Source organism: Gracilinanus agilis, chromosome 2 (genome assembly GCF_016433145.1).
Source record: "Gracilinanus agilis isolate LMUSP501 chromosome 2, AgileGrace, whole genome shotgun sequence".
Lineage (NCBI taxonomy): Eukaryota > Metazoa > Chordata > Mammalia > Didelphimorphia > Didelphidae > Gracilinanus > Gracilinanus agilis.
The window spans coordinates 99,801,377-99,822,706 of record NC_058131.1 but is presented as its reverse complement, the minus strand read 5'-3'; the positions used below and the strand labels follow the sequence as shown (position 1 = coordinate 99,822,706).

Genomic DNA, 21,330 nt, shown 5'->3' with positions numbered 1-21,330 from the left:
TATTTAATACTAATATATATATATACGTATATATATTATTTTTACCTACAATTTACCTCAACTTAAAAAAAAACAATCTTATTCCCTCAAACCTAGAGATGGTTGTTAAGTTGTTTTTCAGTCATATCTAACTTTTCATAATCCCTTTTTGGATTTTCTTAGCAAATATACTGAAGTAGTTTACCATTTCCTTTTCCAGCTCATTTTACAGATGGGAACACTGCAGCAAAGAGAATCAAGTGACTTGCCAGGGGTCACACAGCTAATAAGTGTCTGAGGCCAAATTTGAAATCAGGACAATTCATCCTCCCAATTCCAAGCTGAGCACTTTATACCCTACTTAGCTGCCCCAGACCTAAGGAACACAAAAATAGTTTTCATCATTCTTTGGCTTCTATTAAACTCTTAAGATGATATGGTCGTTTTTTCCCCATTCTCATCCTTGTTGATTCTATCCAACCTAAAAGTTAGAGTAACAGTTCTTTCTTGCCCCCTTCCTCTGCTTTCTGAAAAATGGAATTGTTAGTAAGGTAGGTCAAAAGTTTATCAAATGCTTTATGTTTAGTGGAAGGAGACTTCCAGAAGCTATAACAGTAGTCAAAGCCTTCCTAGCTCATCCCACCCCTTTTACTGTTAGAACCTGCTTCCAAGACAATTCAATGATCGGTAACTAGCATATGCCTTCCTAAATATTTAATAAATTTTAACAGGAACTTATCATTCATTTCTTTCATCTGATTAGGTGATCTGTTTAGTGTTTTTTTCTTTTAGTTTTGGTGATTTGTAATTTCAGTGATATGTAGATATTCCTACTTAAAGAACTCCAACCTTTTCATCTCAGCAACTCTTCTGAACTTTATAGGATTGTAGATTTAAAGCTAGGAGTGACCTGAGAAGCAGTTGACTCCAACCTCATTTTTTGTAGATGAGAAAACTGAAGTCCAGAGAGATTAAGTGATTTTCCCAGAGTCATATATCCAATAAATATCTAAAATGAGATTTGAACCTTTGTATTCCTCAATCCCAGTCCAGTGTCCTATCCACTACGTAGAAACAGGGGTCGCTAAACTTTACATAAGGATTTCTATGGGCCATATATTGATTTATAAAACCACATGTTTATATTATCTATATTTCATGGAATTCTTATTTATTTTGTTTCCCAATTACATTTTTATTTGATTCAGGCCATACTCAAGTGTTGTGGACTGTCACTACATGCTTTACAGCCCTGGGCTACATCCTTCTGCCTTAATTAAACACATCTGTACTATATTCCCACAAAAATATTTCATGTTTCTATTTCACCTGTCCTCTTTATCCATATATTTTCCAGTAAACAATTCCTTTCATGTTTTGTGTCAGTATTCATGAATTGTTCTGATCCTTTAATATAGGTAAAGTCTTGATAGAGGCATTCTAAATCCTTATATACAAAGAAGAAAAGAAACATACATAGCAAATAGGACAGGTGGTGGCGGGTTGGTCAACCTCACAAGGGAATATACTATATACTACCTGGTTCTCCTATAGTTCTTCATTTCTTAAATAGACACCCTTTCTTTTTTATTTTAAACTTCTAAAGGCCCCTTTAAGATTCTAAGGCTTCTAACTGTATATTATTACATATGTGGGACATTTCTACTGCTTCCTCATTTGAAGCTTATCCTGAGCTATCTAAATGAGGCTTTCAGTATTTCTTAATTATCTAAAACCGCCTTTGCTTTTCTGCTTCAGACAAACAGTTCAATATTGGAGTCCCTTCAGTGACAGTGTTGTATTTCCTTCTCCTTTTCATTTATTAATGGACTTACTAGCTTTCTTTCACCATGATTTATGTGTAAAAGCTTTTCATTCCCTCTAACCTTTCTGGTTAATAGTAATGGATCTAGCTCTTGCTTGACCCTTCCTTTTTCCATTTTATCACCTCTTTTCTCTCTCTCTCTTTTTTTTGCATTTTTTTGTTTTGTTTTAGTTATTTTTTCCCCTCTAGAAGCATGAGCATACCTTGGTGCAGTCTTATGTGAGGCTTCTTATTCCTTTAATCTTTTTTTGTTGGTAATGGTGTTTCTTTTAAGAATTGGAATCGTGTGTGTGTGTGTGTGTGTGTGTGTGTGTGCGCGCGCGCATGTGAATTGTGGGTCTTTATGTGTTTTATGATGTTTCATAGCCATCTTACTTAAATGATTCAAACCCTATGAATCTCTTCTTGCCTTACCTCCACTGCTTTTACAATTCCCCCAAACGAGGTATTGGGAAGTGTGCCCTCATGCCGCCCCATTTCATGAACTCATTCATGCTTATGATCTTGAATTCAAGTAGTTCACATCAGAGTATAATCATTTAGAAAGATAAATGGTGGAAAGTAATGGACTATTAGTATTGCAAAGTATTTGGGACGTTGGTAAGATTTCAAAGGCTTTGGCATTTGGGCCTGATTGTGTAAGCAAGTGTTCACTCACCTGAAACTCTTTTTGCATTTAATAGTCTGATGGTTACAGATTTTGCTCCTCATCCCCAAAGCATTCCTTCAATGATTAGAGAAACTCTTCAGGAAATGTAGGTTTAACAAAGTACATCTTGACAAGGTTGTAGGAGGTATAAAAGCTCCTTTTATTTATAGTTGTTTTACTTTTAATTTCCATCTGACTGCCTGGCAAACTTTCCCTGAAAAAGATGTTGCTGGCTTGTTACAGTTAATAGAATCATAATGGGTTGAAATGTTTCATGTTGGTTACTTGGTGGCATTTAAAGAATTATAAGCTTTTAAAAATGTTCCCATTCTTAGCACACATATCAAAAATTCAAAGCTAATCTATGGGCAAATTAATCACTTCATATTTTATGCAGCAGTAATCTAAAACAACCAAAGTTTAGAGGAAAGGTTATGGGTTATATCATTGAATCTTAACCTTGGAGAAATAAAATGTGTGATTGAAGTGTGTTTGGGAAGAGGGAGGTTTGTTAAAAGTGGGGAAAAAAGGGAAACTGTTTTTTGTCAATAAGTCTAAATAATTCCTGACACATTGGAGGCATATGAATCCTTAGAAATAAGTCCCCACATCTGTTTTGTTTTGTTTTTTTAACATTTATTGTGTTGCCAAGTATATTTGTAGTGTGAAATCAGCATCTAATGGTGCCAGGTTTGTTAATGAATTTAGATTGAGTAATATGGCCTTGATGTATAATTTAAGTGTAGAGATTGTAGAAAACCACTTTAAATATTATTCATCTATGCAATCTGCACTGCGATGGATGTCAGGGTCAATTTGAAATAAATCCGTAAAAAGTCATCCTGCTGATATTCTAGCATTTGCCATAGAGAAATGTGCATAAATAATAAAGATGATGTTTTCCTCAACATTCATCTCAGTATTGTTGATAATCTTGAAGTTGCACTACTGTTGTGGTGTTGCACATTGATTGTCTTTTTACAGTAGAAGGAAATATATCAGTTAATACCTTGACCTCTCTGTCCATTTTTGTGCCTATATAATGGCTCTCTTTTATGAAAAGGCCAAAAGATAATTTTCTTAAATGGTGTTGTAAATATCACAACTTTTGACCTTTTCTTATGGCGTACTTTAGTGTGATTAGTATTCTCTATTCCATAAAAGCTTCCATTTGGTGTAATTTAATATCACAAACATTGTCACCTTAATAGTGGATGCACAAAATGGGCTTTATGTAGAGAGTAATGTGCCCCTGTAAATGATGGAGTACTGAATTGATTAATGAAAACTGAAATATATAAAAGCCATTTAAAAAACAACAAGGCATTTGGTTTCAACTGAATTATAAAAATTCATTGGATTTATCTATAGGTACTGAAATTTTAGGGGCTTCTTTCTCCTTACTCTTTCATTTAATAATCTAATTAGCTCACATGGGTTCAATTATCATCATTATATAGATGGTTCTCAAATTGATTTATCCAGCCCTAACCTCTCGGTTGCCCTGCAGTCTACCATCTGCAACTGCATATTGAAAATTGTAACATATTATAACAATAATTAACATATAAAAGTGTAAAGTTTTCAAAGGGTTTTACAAATATCCTTTTATTTTATTCTCACAGCATATGTTAGAATTAGGTGCTATTAGTAGAACTATTTTACAGATGAGGAAATTGAAGTAAATGGCTATTAAGTGACTTGTCCAAGGACACAAAGCAAGTAATTTTCTAATATAGGATTTAAACTCAGGTCTTCCTAACACAGAGTCCAATACTCTATCTAATGCACTCTCTTTTCCACCCAGTACATCTGGATCAGGAAGTCCATTTGACATCTTAAACTCGACAAGTCCTAAATAGAACTTCTTTTTCCTCCCAAACCATCTCCTCTTCTTAGCTTCCCTATTACTGTCAATGCTATCAACATCCTCCCAGTCACACAAGCTTACAACCTTAGTATCAACCATGACTCCTCAATCTCTCCTGCTCCTCTATATTCAGTCAGTTTCCAAGTCTTACTGTTTCGACCCTTAAAGCCTCTCATATATGACACCTTTTCTCCTCTGAGAGGAAGAATTTCTTTTGCATTTCTTTGTGTTCCAAGCACTTAGCATAGTGTCTGGCACAAAGTAGGCACTTAATAAATGGTTATTTACTGACCAAATATTTTTGCTTTGTTGCATGGTAAATTAATACCTGTCAAAGTTTCTGCTTATTGTTTTTTAAAAATGAGTTATTAGAGGGGGCAGCTGGGTAGCTCAGTGGAGTGAGAGTCAGGCCTAGAGATGGGAGGTCCTAGGTTCAAATCCGGCCTCAGACACTTCCCAGCTGTGTGACCCTGGGCAAGTCACTTGACCCCCATTGCCCACCCTTACCACTCTTCCACCTATGAGACAATACACCGAAGTTAAGGGTTTAAAAAAATTTTTTTTAAAAAAATGAGTTATTAGAAAGAGAGAAAGAAGGAAAAAAAGGAAAAAAAGGGAAAGGAAAAGAAAGGGAAAGGGAAAGAAAAGGAAAAAAAGATCATAAAGATTTCATGCATTCTTATCCCATGGAATTCTTGCCCATGTTTTCAAATAAATCTTTCCTGGATGATCTGCCAAACACACTGGAAGTCTTCCTCCTGTTCCTTTTCTATCTTGATATCTTTGATTTTTTATCTTTATTTCTCCAGAACATAAAAGTACCTAGCATATACAAAGTACTTAATGAGCTCTTGTTTATTAGTTAATTGACTGGTGTTATCAAAGTTACATTCAGACTGCCCATCTCTTGTTTGCCACTCTATTTGCAATTTTAATTCCTCTGAGGTTTGCACTGATTCCTGATTTATAGCTATATAACATCATTGGGAACACATTGTTGCATAAAGCAGAGGTGTCAAACTCAAATTATAACAGATCCCTGTCCCACATATTGACCCAAGAAATCACAAATTAATGTTATCTATGTTGTACTTTAATTTATGTGGTTAAACATTTTCCAATTAAATTTTAATCTAGTCTGGCTTCACTTGAGTTTTGTGGGGCCTTACGGAGAGTTTGGTACCTCTGGCAAAGAGTTGGGCATTTAGAATACTGAAAAGTTTGAGGTCATTGAAAGAACTGAACAATTTCCCAAATACATGCTGGGGTGATTTCCTCTGCCTTCTCAATTCCAAGCCCAGTTCATTAACCATATGCTACATCATTCCAAAACACAGCTATGGATGGACTATTTTGATGGTTTGCCTATATAGCTACACATCATAATCTAAGAATTAAATATTTGATATTCAATTTTATTTTTAAAATTCCTTTGTACTCCTATGAATTTCACTCAGGAGACTTTGTAGTGATCTAGCTACCATCAGGATGATGTTGAGAATCAATCAAAGAATATTGGATCTGAATTCAGATGGCATGGATAAAAATCCACTTATTTGTGTAACTTTGAGCAAATCAAAACTTCTTTGGGCCTTGATTTCCTTATCTTTAATTAAAAAAAAAATCCTTACCTTCCATCTCAGAATCAATATGATGTATTTTTCCTAAGGCAGAAGAGCTACTGCTAGTCAATAAGAGTTAAGTGACTTGCCCAGGTTAACAAGCTAGGAAATGTCGGAGGTCATGTTTGAGCCCAGGAACTCATATCTCCAGGCCTAGCTCTCTATCCACTGAGCCACGTAGCTCCCAAAGGAGGTAGATTTAATGGGAAGGACCTATATAGATTGGAAAAGAAAAAACCCAACTAGGAACCTCCCAGGGCCAGTGAAGCACGACCCCTTGAAATTATAGGAAAAACAAGTTTATTGAGGTTAGAAAAATGGTAGATAATGGTAGATGCCAGAGCGAAAACCTCCCTACCAGCTCAGAGGAAAGCCAGATCAGGAGTGACCGTTAACCCCAGTAAAACTCCAAAGATCTTCCTCTCCTTCCAGAATCTTCTCCCAGGGTTTGTGTCTAAATTCTCTTCCTTTTCTCTTAAAGACAATCCATGCATTTTCCCCTATCTCTTATCACGTATCCTATTTCTCTGTGTATGACTCACATCCTGATACTCAAGCGTCAATGCCACGATGGCACAGGCAACTCTAGTCTAGAAACTTTGTCTCTCCCCCGGTGCAGAGCACATGTTTCTCAAGGTAGCAAGGATTCAAAAGGGGCTTATTGTACTGAAATGTATTATTTTCAGTGGTAAGCCATTGGAAAAAAAATTGTCATCTAAAACCTTTGTCTGACCCACTATGCTATAGCACTATTCACATTATTTTAAAGCTTAGAAATGGTGCTTTTCTGAAGCCCTTAAGTTAGTTGTAGTAGAAGACTGTTAAAAACACAGGGAAATTGTGAGTGTTCTATACCAACTTCTTTTTAAAGAATGATATGAAGCTTATAAAGGGGATAGGGAGGATATCAAGGCCTTGACAATCTAATTCCACTGATTACAATGGAATTGAGCTGATGACTCCAAAACAAAGCACTACCATGAGCACGAAAGAAAAAGATGACTGCTTTTCAGTGACTTCTCACAAAAAGAAAACCCTACCAAAGTGAGATTTGTCACATTGTATAAAAAAGGCCTTTGTGGAAGCAACTGCATTCATTTTCTCCTGATGGTGCTTATAGAGCCTGAAAAGCAAAGGTAAGCGTGACAGCTTAGACAATGGCTTTGGTAGCTTCTAGGTCTTAATACTCTCTAAAAAAAGGTTGGAAGATGAGCTAAAAAATCAAATCCTTAGTAATGAAACTTGCATTATGATATTTACCTTCAGAGATAGGTCTCAATAAAAGCCCAAATCTGAATCCCCAAAGCATGACATTGTACTCGCTGCAAATTCTTCAATTTCAACTACCAAACAGTAATCTGGAAGGAAAAAAGAAAAGGAAAAAGAAAGGTGGCACAAGCACATGGCAACAGAGACGGCTAACAGATGGATAGGTGACACGTGCCATTAAGATCATAGATTTAGAACTGGAATGAAACTCAGGGATCATTTAGTCTAATAATTTTATAGATGAGGAAACTGAGGCCCAAGATGGTTGATTGATTTGCCCAGGAACAAATTGGTAGGTAACCTTCAGAGCTAATATTTGAAACCAAATACTCTTATTTCAGAGTAGGCATATAATACCTGGAAAATAAAAGAAAGGTCCTCAGATTATTGGATGCACTGAAAAATAAGAATGAATGGATTGCATTGTTACTGTTAACAGCATTGCTAAAACAGGCAGGTAGGTGGGTGCAGTGAACAGAGTGTCAGGCCTGAAGTCAGAAAGAACTGAGTTCAGATCCAACCTCAGATACTTTACTAGTTGTGATCCAGGGCAAGTCATTTTACTCTCTTTGCCTCAGTTTCCTTATCTGTAAAACAAGTTGGAAAAGGAAACAGCAAAGCATGCCAGTGTCTTTGCTAAGAAAACCCCAAAGAGTCAGGTACAACTAATCTATTCAACAGCAAACTTGCCAAAACAAAATATCTTTTTTGATTAAGACAGAATCCAAGTGTTTTATTAAACTATTATCACCTTTATTTAAATTTCCATGAGAAGAAGACCTAGAATCATACATAGCACTATTAATAGAGGAGTACATTTGGAATAATAGATATCTGTGGTGCTAGATGCTCAGAAAGCTACTAGATATTGCTTGTTAAATAAGACCTAGCTTACTCAGAAGTTATCTATTATTTGCAGTGTCAGTGACTACTGAGGCTTGTGACTGCTAATCCATTACATATCTATCTGTTACACGGGAATAAACCCTTTCCTTGAAAAAAATTGGATAAGAATTTATTTATTGTGATTTGATCCACTGTGCAGGATGACCCTCTCATTTCTGGCATACTTATTGTTGTAAGAGGGGAAACTAGATATTTAAGGTATGGTCACCAGACATCGGATTATTGTGATTTCATATTAAAATAGACCCAAGTCAGGATGACTTTTATGGAAGCTTATTTATAATTAGGAAGGTTGAAGGTAGGGAAATAGAGAGAAGAAACTCTGGCCCGGACCAGAGGTCCAGACCAGGTAAGAATTTAGAAGCCCCAGCAGAGGAGCACAGAGGTTAATTAAACAAGGTTTCTATCCACAAGACCTCCTCCAATAATAGAGGCCTCCTTGAGGGTAGAGCCTCCAGAAACGCCAAGGGAGGAGAAAGGAAGTCAGCCTAATTTACCCATGTGATAATTCAGAGGAAAGCAGTCTGAGGTCTTGCCAGAGATCCTTCTACACCAAGTTCAAGGCACCAACTGCCTCCACAGGAAGTTACCATCATATTTAAAAGATAGCAGCTTTAGTCACTTCCTGAATCCACCTCCAATTTCAATTGGACAAATGGCAGCCTCAACACTTTTTTGGACTGCCCTTTTGATTTGTTATTTATTGTCACGTGTGAGTAACAGATCTTCCCCTCCCCACTTAATTCTAAGTCATGTGGGGTGACATTATTTTTGATGGCTAGAGTCTAAACAATGAATGAAGATGGGCTAATTTCATTTACACAATCCCCCTGATGATTCTTGGGTGCCTACTCACCCCAAGTGATGACTTAACATAATCATCTTATACCCACAAAGATCTTCTAACTACAAAATAGTTAGAGATAAAAGAGGAATGGAAGAGAGAGAATGCAAAACCAATATTTTGCTAGGCACATTGACAAGAAACCAATTGGGGGCAGTCCCCTATTGGCATTAAATGTACATTCAAAGTAACTGTTTAAACCCCATCAGTTCAATCAGTTATACCCCAAAGTTCATTCTGAATCTCTTGATGCAATGAGGATTCTTCAGGCATCTTTCTGCAAACAGTTCATTCTCAATCCAGAGTCAGCAAGCTTCTTTCCCTGAGAATTTTTCTCAAACAAAAAATTAATCTTGGATTTTATAAAAATACAATCCCCCCTGAAGAGGGTATTTAAAAAAGAAATACTCAGATCAGCTTAAGATACATGGTTAAGTTATGGGATTGTATGAGTCAATTCAAAAGAAAAAACAAACACATAAAAAGAAGAGCAAATAGAAGAAAAATGAAACTTTGGGAGAAAGAAAACATTTAAAATCAGAATCAAAATATCAAAATCTATGTAAATAAAATTTCTGAATAAACAAAAATAAATTCATAACAGGCCCTTGTATTAGGGTCCAATTAATATAATTTCCATCCTACTATTCTATAGAACAAAATGCAGTAATACTGTACTTACCCATTGGCAGCCAAGACTACAGGAAGTTGCCATTCTATAAGAGAGAAAAAGGACCAGATTTATGTGCAAGGGAAGTGTCTGTCATTCCCTTGTCTGATTTACCTTCACTCTCAGGAATATATGGGTGAGCCAGGATGATGGCCAGCCTTTGGTACCAGACTGGCAGTTCAGTTCAAAGAATCCTATGTCTTAACATGTGTTAAACGTCGCAACTTTGAGTCTTACACTGAGTTCAAGTCCTTAGTATTGGCATGGGAGTTCCTCAGCCCCACCTGTATTTGTATGGTCTTTTTGACCTTGTGCTCCTTGGCACTGTGCAGTTTTTCTCATCAGTCCCATTGGGATTGGTCAGTCGGTCTCCATGACCTTGTGCCTTCTTAGCACTTTTTAATGGCTCTTGTGTTCCCTTCTCCTGAAATCAGACAGAAGCATTAATCACAGTCCCATAACATTTAACAATACATGGCAGGTTCCCAAAGTCTAAAGCCTTGTGAGTAAGCAGTAATATTACAGCGAATATATATATTAAAATTATATCACTGCAAAAAATAAAAAAAAATTAATAGTGATTATATGTACTTTAAGTATAAGCAATGAGAAAAAGGGAAAAATCAATTATTATATTAAAAGATAACAGGAGGGGGCAGCTGGGTAGCTCAGTGGAGTGAGAGCCAGGCCTAGAGACGGGAGGTCCTAGGTTCAAACCTGGCCTCAGCCACTTCCCAGCTGTGTGACCCTGGGCAAGTCACTTGACCCCCATTGCCCACCCTTACCAATCTTCGACCTATGAGACAATACACCAAAGTACAAGGGTTTAAAAAAAAAGATAATAGGAAAAGCAATAAGAAAATTAAAAATAAATTCAGGGAGAAAAAAAAATATAATGTGATTCCAAAAACAGCATCCATTTGTCTATGAACTGTTATCTCCAATGCATGTAACAGGAAACAGTCAATCAGTTTCAATAGAAGATACTCTTTATGACATGATTGTTTACAGCCCTTAAATCTTGAACAAATCGATATTGGGCTTTTCCATCTGGGCCTATTTTGGGCTTCTTAACAGGTAAAATAGGTGTATTATATTCTGATTTGCATGGGATTATTATTCCTTGCTCAATTAATCAATTTATTACTGGGATGATTCCTTCAATAACTTCTTTTGATAAGGGGTACTGAGGAATGGAGGGATATGGCCCTCTTCTTGTTCTAATCTGAACAGGAACAGCTGATTTAAGTAGGGCTACATCAGAAGAAGATGTGGCCCAGAGAGACTTCGGGATATCATCTGGGATTTCAAAGGTGGGAGGCTCTTTTACTTCCTGACTCTCTGAGAGAAGTACAGGGAACAAGTTTAAAGAGTCCTCCGTCAATTCTAATGACATAGAGCCATCTGGATTGCAATTATCATGGCTTTAAGTTTACATAATAGATCCCTCCCCAGAAAATTTGGGTGGTATCAAGGCATTAAAAGAAAGGAGTGTTCCACAGTTAGGGGTCCTATACTGACTATGCAAGGAGAAAGTTTTGGGACCTTTTGAAGATCTTCCTGATACACCTACTATATTCAGAGAGCCAATAGTTACAGTTTTCATCTGGTTTATTCACCAGTACTGATCGTGAAGCCCCAATGTCCAGCAAACAATTGTAATATGAATTTCCCAAATTTAGGGTTACATGAGGTTCCTTACCATGTGGGGGGATGTATGGGGATGATTGGCATCAAAACATCAGGGCCTGGAAAATCAAAGGTTCCCTTTTTTGATTCCAAGGCCCTTGCCCCACCATCGCACCTTCATAAAAATGCTTGGGCTCCTTGCCCCTCCCCCCCCCCCACCGAGGGGCATTAGCAACCTGGGTAGTTTGGGGGCTAGCTCCACTTAAGATATACTATTGCTTGGTCATTTGGTATGAGTTATCATCTTCCAGATTTTTATTCCTAACATTTTTATCACTCCTAGAGTTGCGATTCCTGGAATCATCATCATTATTATTATTCCTGTCATTTCTATAGTTATCTTTCAACTGGGTATTATTTCTGATTACTCAACAAATTCCTACAGTTCATCATTGTGTGACCCTTCTTCTCACAGAAGTGGCAGATATGGATCAGTAGTTAGATTCTTGGAGAGGGATTATAGTCTCTCCTTTATTTTTCAAGTTTTCTTTTTGCATTTTATTTTCTGCTTTTAAAGCATCCATTGAGTCAATGTCTTCCTCATGTCTTTGTGTATGGCCCTTAAAAACATAAGATGCTACTTTCCTCAATTCCTCAAGATTCATAGATTCCCAGTTAGGGCAGTTAGTTTTAAAATTGTCTTTGACTACTTTATAAGAATTCTCAATAAATTGCCTACATACATGTCTAATATCCCGTTCCCTGGTCAAATCAAGGTCCATATATATATATATATCACCCACCTCAATCAGCCTGTCCATAAAATGGGAGGGAGTTTCATTGGTATATTGTTTGGTTTCCTCAAATTTTGACCAGCTGTCAGGCGTATCAGCACAAGCTTTCATGGCTGACACTGCAATAAACAAGGTTAATCTTTACATTTCTGCATCTTTAGGAAGTAACAGGAATAAGTTTCCTTTTTTTTTTTTTAAATAATAAACGGCCTTGGTTGATTTTTATTTCTAATACAGCCTTTAGTGATTTTTGAGAAACAAGCACAATCTGTTAGAGTCCATACTATCATACTAATATACAATACTTATATGACTCTATTTTACTTTTTAAAATTCATAATTGCTTCACTGTGGATGCTCTCTCCACAGGTATTTATTATGATAGCCCCTCCTTTCCTTCCTTATGGCAGCCACCCTTTATGGTGGTGATTCTCTGCAGATGTGGGCTCCTCAGTTGACAGATGTCATCAAGTCCATAGTAGGCTTTGCCAGATCTCCAATTCTACTGGTACAGCCATAGAAAATTGAATCAGTTCCTTGGTATGACTACTTGAATTAGAGTAGGACATTAGTTGATGTCTAATTTTTTATAAAGAATAAAGTTGAAAATACATTTTATCTTATCAGCAGCAAGGTGGTGCAGTGCCTCAAATGCCTGGGAATCAGGTAGACCTGAATTCAAATCCTATCTCAGAAATCTTAGTTGTGTAACCCTGAAGAAGTTTGCTCTCTATTCTCTCTATTACTCAGTATCTTTGTCTGTGAAATGGGAATTCAAACTGTATTTCCCTTATAGGATTGTTGTGAGGATCAAATATTTCATTTTGGTAAATAATGTAGGTAAAGCACTTTGCCAACTTTAAAAGCTCTAAATAAATGCCAGCTTTTATTACTATTATTGATCCCCATTATAACCTCAGGAGGTTGACAAAGTAGGCAAAAACCCTCATTTTATAGATGAGAAAAGAGATATCATTTGCAACCTCAAAAGATTTGTCCAAAATTATATGACTAGTAGTAGAGTGAGGTCTGAAGCCCAGTTCTATAGATCCCTGGGATAGGGCTTTTCCCATTATACCCCATTGCATGTCCATACCTCACTCAGTGGAATGGGCAGTGAGTGATCTGACATTTTTCTGAAACATCAACTAGTAGATTTAATGAATGTATTTTAAAATTGAATTGCCATTTTATTTCACTTAAAGCATCTATACCTTCTTTTCCTCTTTATCAAACTAATTAAAGTCAGTTCCTTGTTTAGTGACCAAATTGTGTAGACTCGATGCAAGAGAACTAATTGTCCTTATTTTTTGTTGTTTTGTTTTCAGCTGGAACAACATATATCTTTAGCAAAGGTGGTGGACAAATCACATACAAATGGCCTCCTAATGACCGGCCGAGTACACGTGCAGACAGACTTGCCATAGGGTTTAGCACGGTTCAGAAGGAAGCTGTACTGGTACGAGTGGACAGTTCTTCAGGGCTCGGTGACTACTTGGAGCTACATATTGTAAGTACTCTCAAACCCAAATAGGTTTTTACTTTGCTTAAAATATTTTCTTTTCCAATTGTCCTTATTCCTTTCCAATGTGTGCTTTTCAGACTGACTACCACTTTTGATTTTCTGTATGGTTTCAGTATAATCATATTTAGTTTGTGGTTAAAGGAGTATGTGTGTATGATATTCTGTCATTCATTGTTACTATTCATCAAAAAGCTTTTTTTAAAAACTAGAATTCTGATATCTATAGAAATCAGATATTTTGGAGCTAACCTTAAAAATGAAGTAAAATATAATATGCCTTCTAATTTGGCAGGAATTAGGATGGTAGCCTACAAACTGAAGCCAATTTGAGTTCTCTTATTATTATCACTGAGCTCTTTTTATCAAGAAAGAGAAGAGGAACCTAGAGTAATATGATATGGAAAAAATGAAGGCCAATAATTGAAGATTTACTGAGGAGTTAGTGATATGAATGAAAGTAAAGGACAATAGAATTTAGAAGACTTAAGGGAATGGTTCTATATTTATTGCCATGGAAAAACTTCCCACCATACACCACATACCCCTCATATAGGGTATGAAACCTAGAACTACTCTTCCGACACTGAAATCAAACCATATCAATGCAGTCATTCATTGAACTTCAATTTTCCAAGGAAGTTTTACTTATCTCATTTTTCCATCAGACTTTTGAAATTTCTATTAAGATCTTTAGAAATTTAGAGATATCTTGAAAACTGATTTTTTCATTAATCATAAAAAATAAGATACTGTCATTATGGTATGGTCATAAATTCCCTTTTGAAAATGCACTTTTCATAATAGGAAGTCTTGAAAAGTAATTTCAATTGTCTTACAGCAAATAAGTAACAATTGAATGCATCTGGATTTTTATGGCATCATAAATAAATGATCAATTAAGATAAACTTAACTAGTACAGTAAGAAATCTTACTATTCCGGGTAATCTCAAGTTTCTATTTATATTTGCTCCATGCTGATTTATGAAATCTTGTTACTTTAATAATACACATACACACAGACATCCAAAAGTTTTTTCCTCTTGAAAGAAATTACTTATTGATTTATAACCAATTACACTTTTACTCTGAGAAAAGGTTCTGCAGTGATTACTTTTAAATCCTAAGAGGTTATGTTATCAAAATGGTCCAAACCACTGTTGTTTGTTTTGTGGTCCAAAACTTTTATCTTACAAGAAAGACATTTTCTTCTCACCATGCTCAAACATGGACTTAGGATCTTCTCATTCTTCTAAGAATCCTTATCAAGTCTTTCTCATTTCTTATGACATTGGGAAGAAGCTCAAGTTTATATCTGATCAAGATTTGATTAAAAAAAACTTTCAAGTTCTAGGAACAAGTGGCCATTGTGCTGTTTTCCAGCAAGCAAGTATCCCACCTCCCTCTTTTCCCCCCATTTTTTGACAAAGTAAAATGACTATTAAATCAGTGGGTTTTTTTCTATTGCTAAAACCCACCTTTTACTTAATATTGGTAAAGTTTTTGTAAATGGATTAGAACCTGGAGGAATAGTAGGAGACTTCCAAAAGGACAATGGATGTCCTGGAAGACTTGAAGTACCAGAGGAAATATAGAGGGGTTTTAGCAAATATAAATATGTAATACTAAGAATGGACCTGGGAAAACACTTTGAAAGTTCTAAGAAAATACTGAATTAACTTTTTTTTTTTTTGCCAGACCTTTATTTTTATTTCTTTGTGAACCAGTCAAGAAAACTAGTAGATTGTGAACTAGTGATTGAAAGAAAAACAAAAATGCCAAATTATTGATTTGTCATTATTGTTTGACTTTGGCTTAGAATATATCTAAGTTGTGACATTGACTGATATAGATAGAATCTATGTGTTTTATTTTTTAATAAATGTTACATTACGCATTACTTATGTGTCAGAAATATTCAAAAAGTTGTTCAAACTTTTATCAGTAAAGTGTGAACTAAGTACTGAGCTGATTTAAGCAATCACATTTCCATCCAAAATTGATATAATGAACCAACAACCTGGAAGATGATTATGTTCATTAAATATAATGAACTGCTGCCCAGTCTAGCTGAAATGGTCCAATGTCATTTCAATCAGATAAAATTTGTGATCCACTTGGCATATATTTTCATCTGCAATTTAAATATTTGACATGATTTCGTACCCCATTTGTTTATTCAGTATGATATCAGTGAGTTTTACAGAATAACAAAAAATCATGTTTTGACTTCTAATTATCTGTAATATTTTTATGTATCACTATTTGAAATAAGATTTCTCTTGAATCAGATAGCAGCTTTGTGAAAGTTGGCATTATTTTTTTGGAATTGTATTAATGAGATGTCTATCATTCATGGTAGCTATTTGATATTAATAGTAAAGGAACTGTATGATATTAGGAGATCAAGAAGTAAGGAAAAGAATAAGATGGCAGTGGTGATGATGGTGAGGAACAGTCAGTCAGCCATGGGAAGTAAAGCAAAGAAGAGCCAGAGATAAGCCTACAAATGAGAGTTAAGACTTCAAGAAATAAAATTACATCATCAGTCCCTTCCTTACTCAGTGTGCCTATATGGCAGTCGATTATGCTGTTTCCCTTTTCCAAATTTATTTTATAGATTTCTTTTTTTTCGTGATAGATTAATTCCTAAAAAGTTGCATGAACATTTTTTGTTGTTGCAGTTGAAAATATGTTTTTTGTAAGTAAGCTGGATATTTATGGGAAACTCCTGAAGTCATAGATTATGAAGCTAGAAGGGGCAGAGTAGGAAGAACATAGGACTTTGAAGCCAGAAACTTAAATTTAAATCTTGCCTTTGACATTTATTAGATATAATATCAGAAGCAAGACACAGCCTCTTGGATTCTAACTCCTCAACTGTAATTTTGTAGTAACTACTTTACAAGTTTGTTATGAAAAGAAAACTTTGAAAAATTTAATGTGATATAAAAGTGTGAGTTATTGTTGCTCAATTTGCAATTATTATTTATTACAAATCCCTAATTTAGTCTCAAGGGGCAGTAAGAATATTGCCCTTTTTATAAAATGAATTGTAGCACCCTAATAATAGTTCTCTGAATTCCACCAGCATGCCATGCTATATTACTTTGAATTATTCAAATTCTACATATGCATAGTGTCTCCTTTAAGGCAGGAACCTCTCTGAGACTGAATTTCACCATCTATACAATATAGGGATTAGACTAGATAAGTCATTCTCAAACTTTCCAGTTTTAGGATTCCTTAAAATGATCCGTTTAAAAATAATAAGTTCTCCCCCAAAGAGTTTTTATTTATGTTGGTATATCTATCACTCTTTGCCACATTAGAAATTTAAAAGTTTTTACGTTATCATAAAAATATTTTTGACTCTGAAAACTCCTTTAAACAAGTCTCAGGGATCCCATGAATCCCTATCCTATACTTTGAGAAATAATGGACTGCAAGATCACTAAGGGTCCCTGCTAACTCCAAACTCTTTGATTCTTTATTTTTAAAACTTTCCACACTATCATGGCCTACTAAAGAACTAAGTTTACAGAAGATGCTTAATTGCTTTCTTTAAGTGAATTTTGAAGAAATTGTCTAATTTTTCAATTTTTGTACATTGACCCTTCTTTGGATGAAAGATATATAATTTTAAAAATAAGCTTCTTTATGGCAACAGCATTTGGTTCGCCATCAACATGGGCACTCTGGAGAACCATTTGTGTAAAGTCTTTCTTCTGTGGTGTATATGTAAATGTAAAAAATATTTGGCTTGGTCACCTCTTCAGTTATGGGCCTCAGAAGATCAGTTTAAACAAGTTAAGTGGAGAGTGTTTAACACCCACCCTCACTTGCAAAATAATGCCCCTGTCAATGAAGACTCATTCAAAATCATGAATATTAATGTGTGCATTGGTTCTGATGGAGAGAAATTTCACTGAGGGCTGAGGTGAGGGTTGTTGAGTGTTCTTTGAAATCCTTTCATCTTGGGTGCATGAAAGAGCATTGCAAATTCGATTAGTGAATTGTAGTAGTACTTGCCCTAAATGTTTCTTCTTTGTACTTTGCTGGGCTGCAAGCCTTATTTTTGAAATTGAGCTCTTAATTGATGCTGATTTAGAAGGATGCCTTTTGATCAGCTGCTTTAGTAGAGGCTGGAAACAGGATGTATTTATAGTAAACATTTCATCTCCCAAAATAACTACCATCAATGCAGGTGACATTTCAAGTCTTCCTAGACTCTTTTCATTTGGTACTCTGAAGTTTAATATTAAAGAATTGAACAATAATAGTCTCCATCCACCTTAAATGAGGAATTATGAATATATACATGTACATATAATATATATTCAGGTCTTCACTAACTAAGGTAAAACTCAGTAATTCCCCATAGGCTTCTTTCTAGGCAGAAGTAGTCTATTTGAGATATTTCTCCAAATCAACATATTCGTCTGTGTTCAAGCATTTTTCCTGTCCTTTCAAATGGTAATATTCAAATTCAAATGCAGACTTCTATACTAAACCCTACAAAATTGTCTTGTATGGAAGGGTTAGTTTTCTTGAAGTTTTTAAGTTATCAGAGTAAGTTTACATCAACTTATTGGTTTCAGAAATTCTTCTTATTATAATTGTTTAATATGGTATACTTTTCACTACTTTTGCAGGGAGGATTTTTTTTTTAGAAATATCAAATACTTGGCTACCTTTTTTTTTTTTTTAAAAATAAAACCCTTACCTTCTATCATAGAATTGATATCAAGTATCTTTTCTAAGGCAGAAGAATGGTAAGGACTAGGCAGTTGGAGTTAAATGACTTTCCCAGGGTCATACAGCTAGGAAGTGTCTGAGGCCAGATTTGAAGCCCAGACCTCCCAACTTTGGCCTGGCTCTCCATCCACTAAGCCACTTAGCTTTCCTCTGTGCCAACTTTGGCTTGGATGCTATGACTCGTATGCTCTCCCTCCTCATCTTAGCTTATTGGAATCCCTAGCTTCCTTGAAGACTCTGAGTTAAGAGCCAACTCCTATGGGAAGCCTTTCCTGGTTATCTTAATTGTTGCCCCCTCTCCCTTCCTTGTCAACAGATGATTTATCATTTTTATTCTTTACTCATTTATTCCCCAACCCCCAGGGACTGTTTCCTTTTGTTGTTTTATCCCCAGTGCCTAGCAAAGTGCCCAGCTGGTAGAAGACACTCAGTCAACAAAATAAGTGCTTCCTATGGGTCAGCAATGGTGCTAACTAAGCTTTAGGAATATTTTTTTTCATTTCATTTTGTTTCATTTCATTTTATTTTTTAATTTTTATTTTGAATATCTTCTCATAGTTACATATTTCATGTTCTTTCCCTCTCCCCCAACCCCCCCTAAGACCCCTTAGCTGACATACAATTCCACTGGGTCTTACATGTATCATTGATCAAGACCTAATTCCATATTATTGATAGTTGGACTAGAGTTATTGTTTAGTGTCTACATCTCCAATAATGTCCCCATCAGCCCATGTGTTCAAACAGTTGTTTTTCTTCTGTATTTCTCCTCCCACTGTTTTTCCTCTGAATGTGGCTAGTTTTCTTTCTCATAAGTCCCTCAGCCTTGCTCTGGATCCTTGCATTGCTGCTAGTAGAGAAGTTTTAGGAATAATTTTTTAAAAAGACAAAGATATCCTTGCCCTCAGAGTTCACATTCCAATGGAAGAGGCAACATACACACAGCTATGTCGTCAAAATATCCTCATAAGATATAAATAGAAGAGAAGCAATGTAATCTCAAAGGGAAAGCATATTAAGCAGGTGCTTAATAAGTGCTTGTGGAATTGAATTATCTCTCAAAATTCTACCGTGAAGACATTGACCAGAAAGCAAAGGCCACTGGCATCTGGGCAAAGTCTTGAAAGTTTTCTTAAAGGATGTGATAAAAGAACACCTGAAGGAGCATAATTTTGATTAAAGAGAAGCAGCATGTCACCAAGCAGGGAGGTCATGCTTAATTAACCTCCTGGAGTTCTCTGACGCTGTTACTGCCATGACAGATAAAGCGAGCTCCGTAGACGTGGCACGCTCAGATTTTTACAAAACATTCGACAAGTTTTCAGAGCAGCTATTGGACTTCAGAGGAAGAACGACACAGGACAAAGGCATAGATGGAAGCCTACAAGTGGCAAAGCTGTCTGCTTAAGGACCAGCCCAGGTTAATTGAAGAAGGGAACATTTCAAGTTGAAATCTCTGTTGCAGCCATAGATCAGAATGGAGGGAGAACTGGGATCAGGCTATAGAATAGGATATGAAGGCACTCCCTAAGTGCACTTGACTTGGAGATTAGAGGAAATAATGAGAAGGAATGAAGCATGCAAATAGGTCATCAAGGTGATTGGTAGAGCAAAGTTCTAAACATAATGCAAGGGAGAGATCAATGGAGAAAAGAATAGAGGCATTATTTGAAAGCAGGGAACCCAACCAGGCTCTGGTATTGGTACTTACTGAGCCAGGAAATCATTTAGCATCCTGATCAGGAAAACTCTCTTTGGACAGCTACAGAGAAATCACTGAAGCCAGCACATCAAAGCACAACACAAGTCTTAAGAATTATACACATAAACATATATGTTTGTACACATATACTCACACATACAAATATACATGTGCATACATGCACTTTTTTTTTTAAAATGAAACCAAAAATAAACTAAATGAAGATGCAAAATGCATAATGGACTATGCCAGGGAAAGACCAGAATGCAAAATAAAAGTACTGATGTGGCATCGGGGTCCTATTTGAGCTGGTCTGGGGATGCAGGGAATAGGACTAGTCAGGCAAAATATTTCCTGGGGGAAAGCACACCAAAGGGCAGACAAGTTAATAGTAGTTATAAATAATCCACAATATGAAAGGAGAACAAAGGATTGAGGATTGGTGTCACTGGGCCCAAGGACACTTTACAGTAACAGAATGCACATTTGGAGAGTTCTGAATAAATAAATAATTTTAAATGACAGCCTATTTGCCTGCCATGAGGGAAAGGAGAGTTGTTAACTGAAAAGGTTGCAAAGGAGGGAGCCTAAACCTTGAAGTTCAAGCCTGGGTCACAGCTCATTGTTTTTAAAGAAAAACATCTGGAATGCTCACATCTGTAGAATGGTAGTAAGACGGTAAAGGCGACAAGGGAAAGAAAGAGTTTAGCTTTCTTTTTTTTCCCCTCAAAGTCATTCTACCAGCCAGGCAAAAGTGTTTGCTCTGAAGCTTGGCCCTCCTATTTCTCCCTTCTCAGACCTCAGAATGGAAGTGCAGACTTGAAAGCGATGACTTTTTTCAGGAGGAGCTAAATTGCATTGCCTTTAAGGCTTGAAGAAGAGACAAGTGAGAGGGATCTTGGGACTTGTTTAAGAATTTTAATATTCCTGGACATTTTTTCTCCCTTAAGTGTAATAATCTGTTATTATAAGGGAATATGAAAATTCTTTTTTACTTCTTACCTCCTCTATCCTTTTGTCTGTAGTTTTCCATTACAGAGAGTCCACACTTGGCAAACTCTCTGGGGTACATAGTATGAGGTAGAATTCCGTAGGGTCCTTGTGAAAACAAGGTGGTAACCCCCAGAGGCTTCTCAGTTACAACCTATTGATGCTTCCACACACATGAGACAGAAACCTGAGTGTCAGGAAGCCAGAGGAGGGAAATGTTAAGTATAAATATTTTATTTTAATAGAACAAGAAGATTTCTTTCAAGTTAGACCATTTTACTAGTTGAACTTCAATTTTCA

General features: G+C 36.0%; 1 protein-coding gene across 22 annotated transcripts in view; it reads left to right on the top strand.

Annotated features, from left to right (window-relative positions):
- The window catches only part of NRXN1 (neurexin 1), a 1,430,528-nt gene that overhangs the window by 989,560 nt on the left and 419,638 nt on the right, over positions 1-21,330 (top strand). For all 22 annotated transcript variants that reach the window (XM_044663323.1, XM_044663322.1, XM_044663321.1 and 19 more), the window contains one exon: positions 13,386-13,567. In XM_044663323.1, the coding sequence (XP_044519258.1) occupies positions 13,386-13,567 (182 nt within the window). The remainder of the gene's footprint in view (positions 1-13,385; positions 13,568-21,330) is intronic.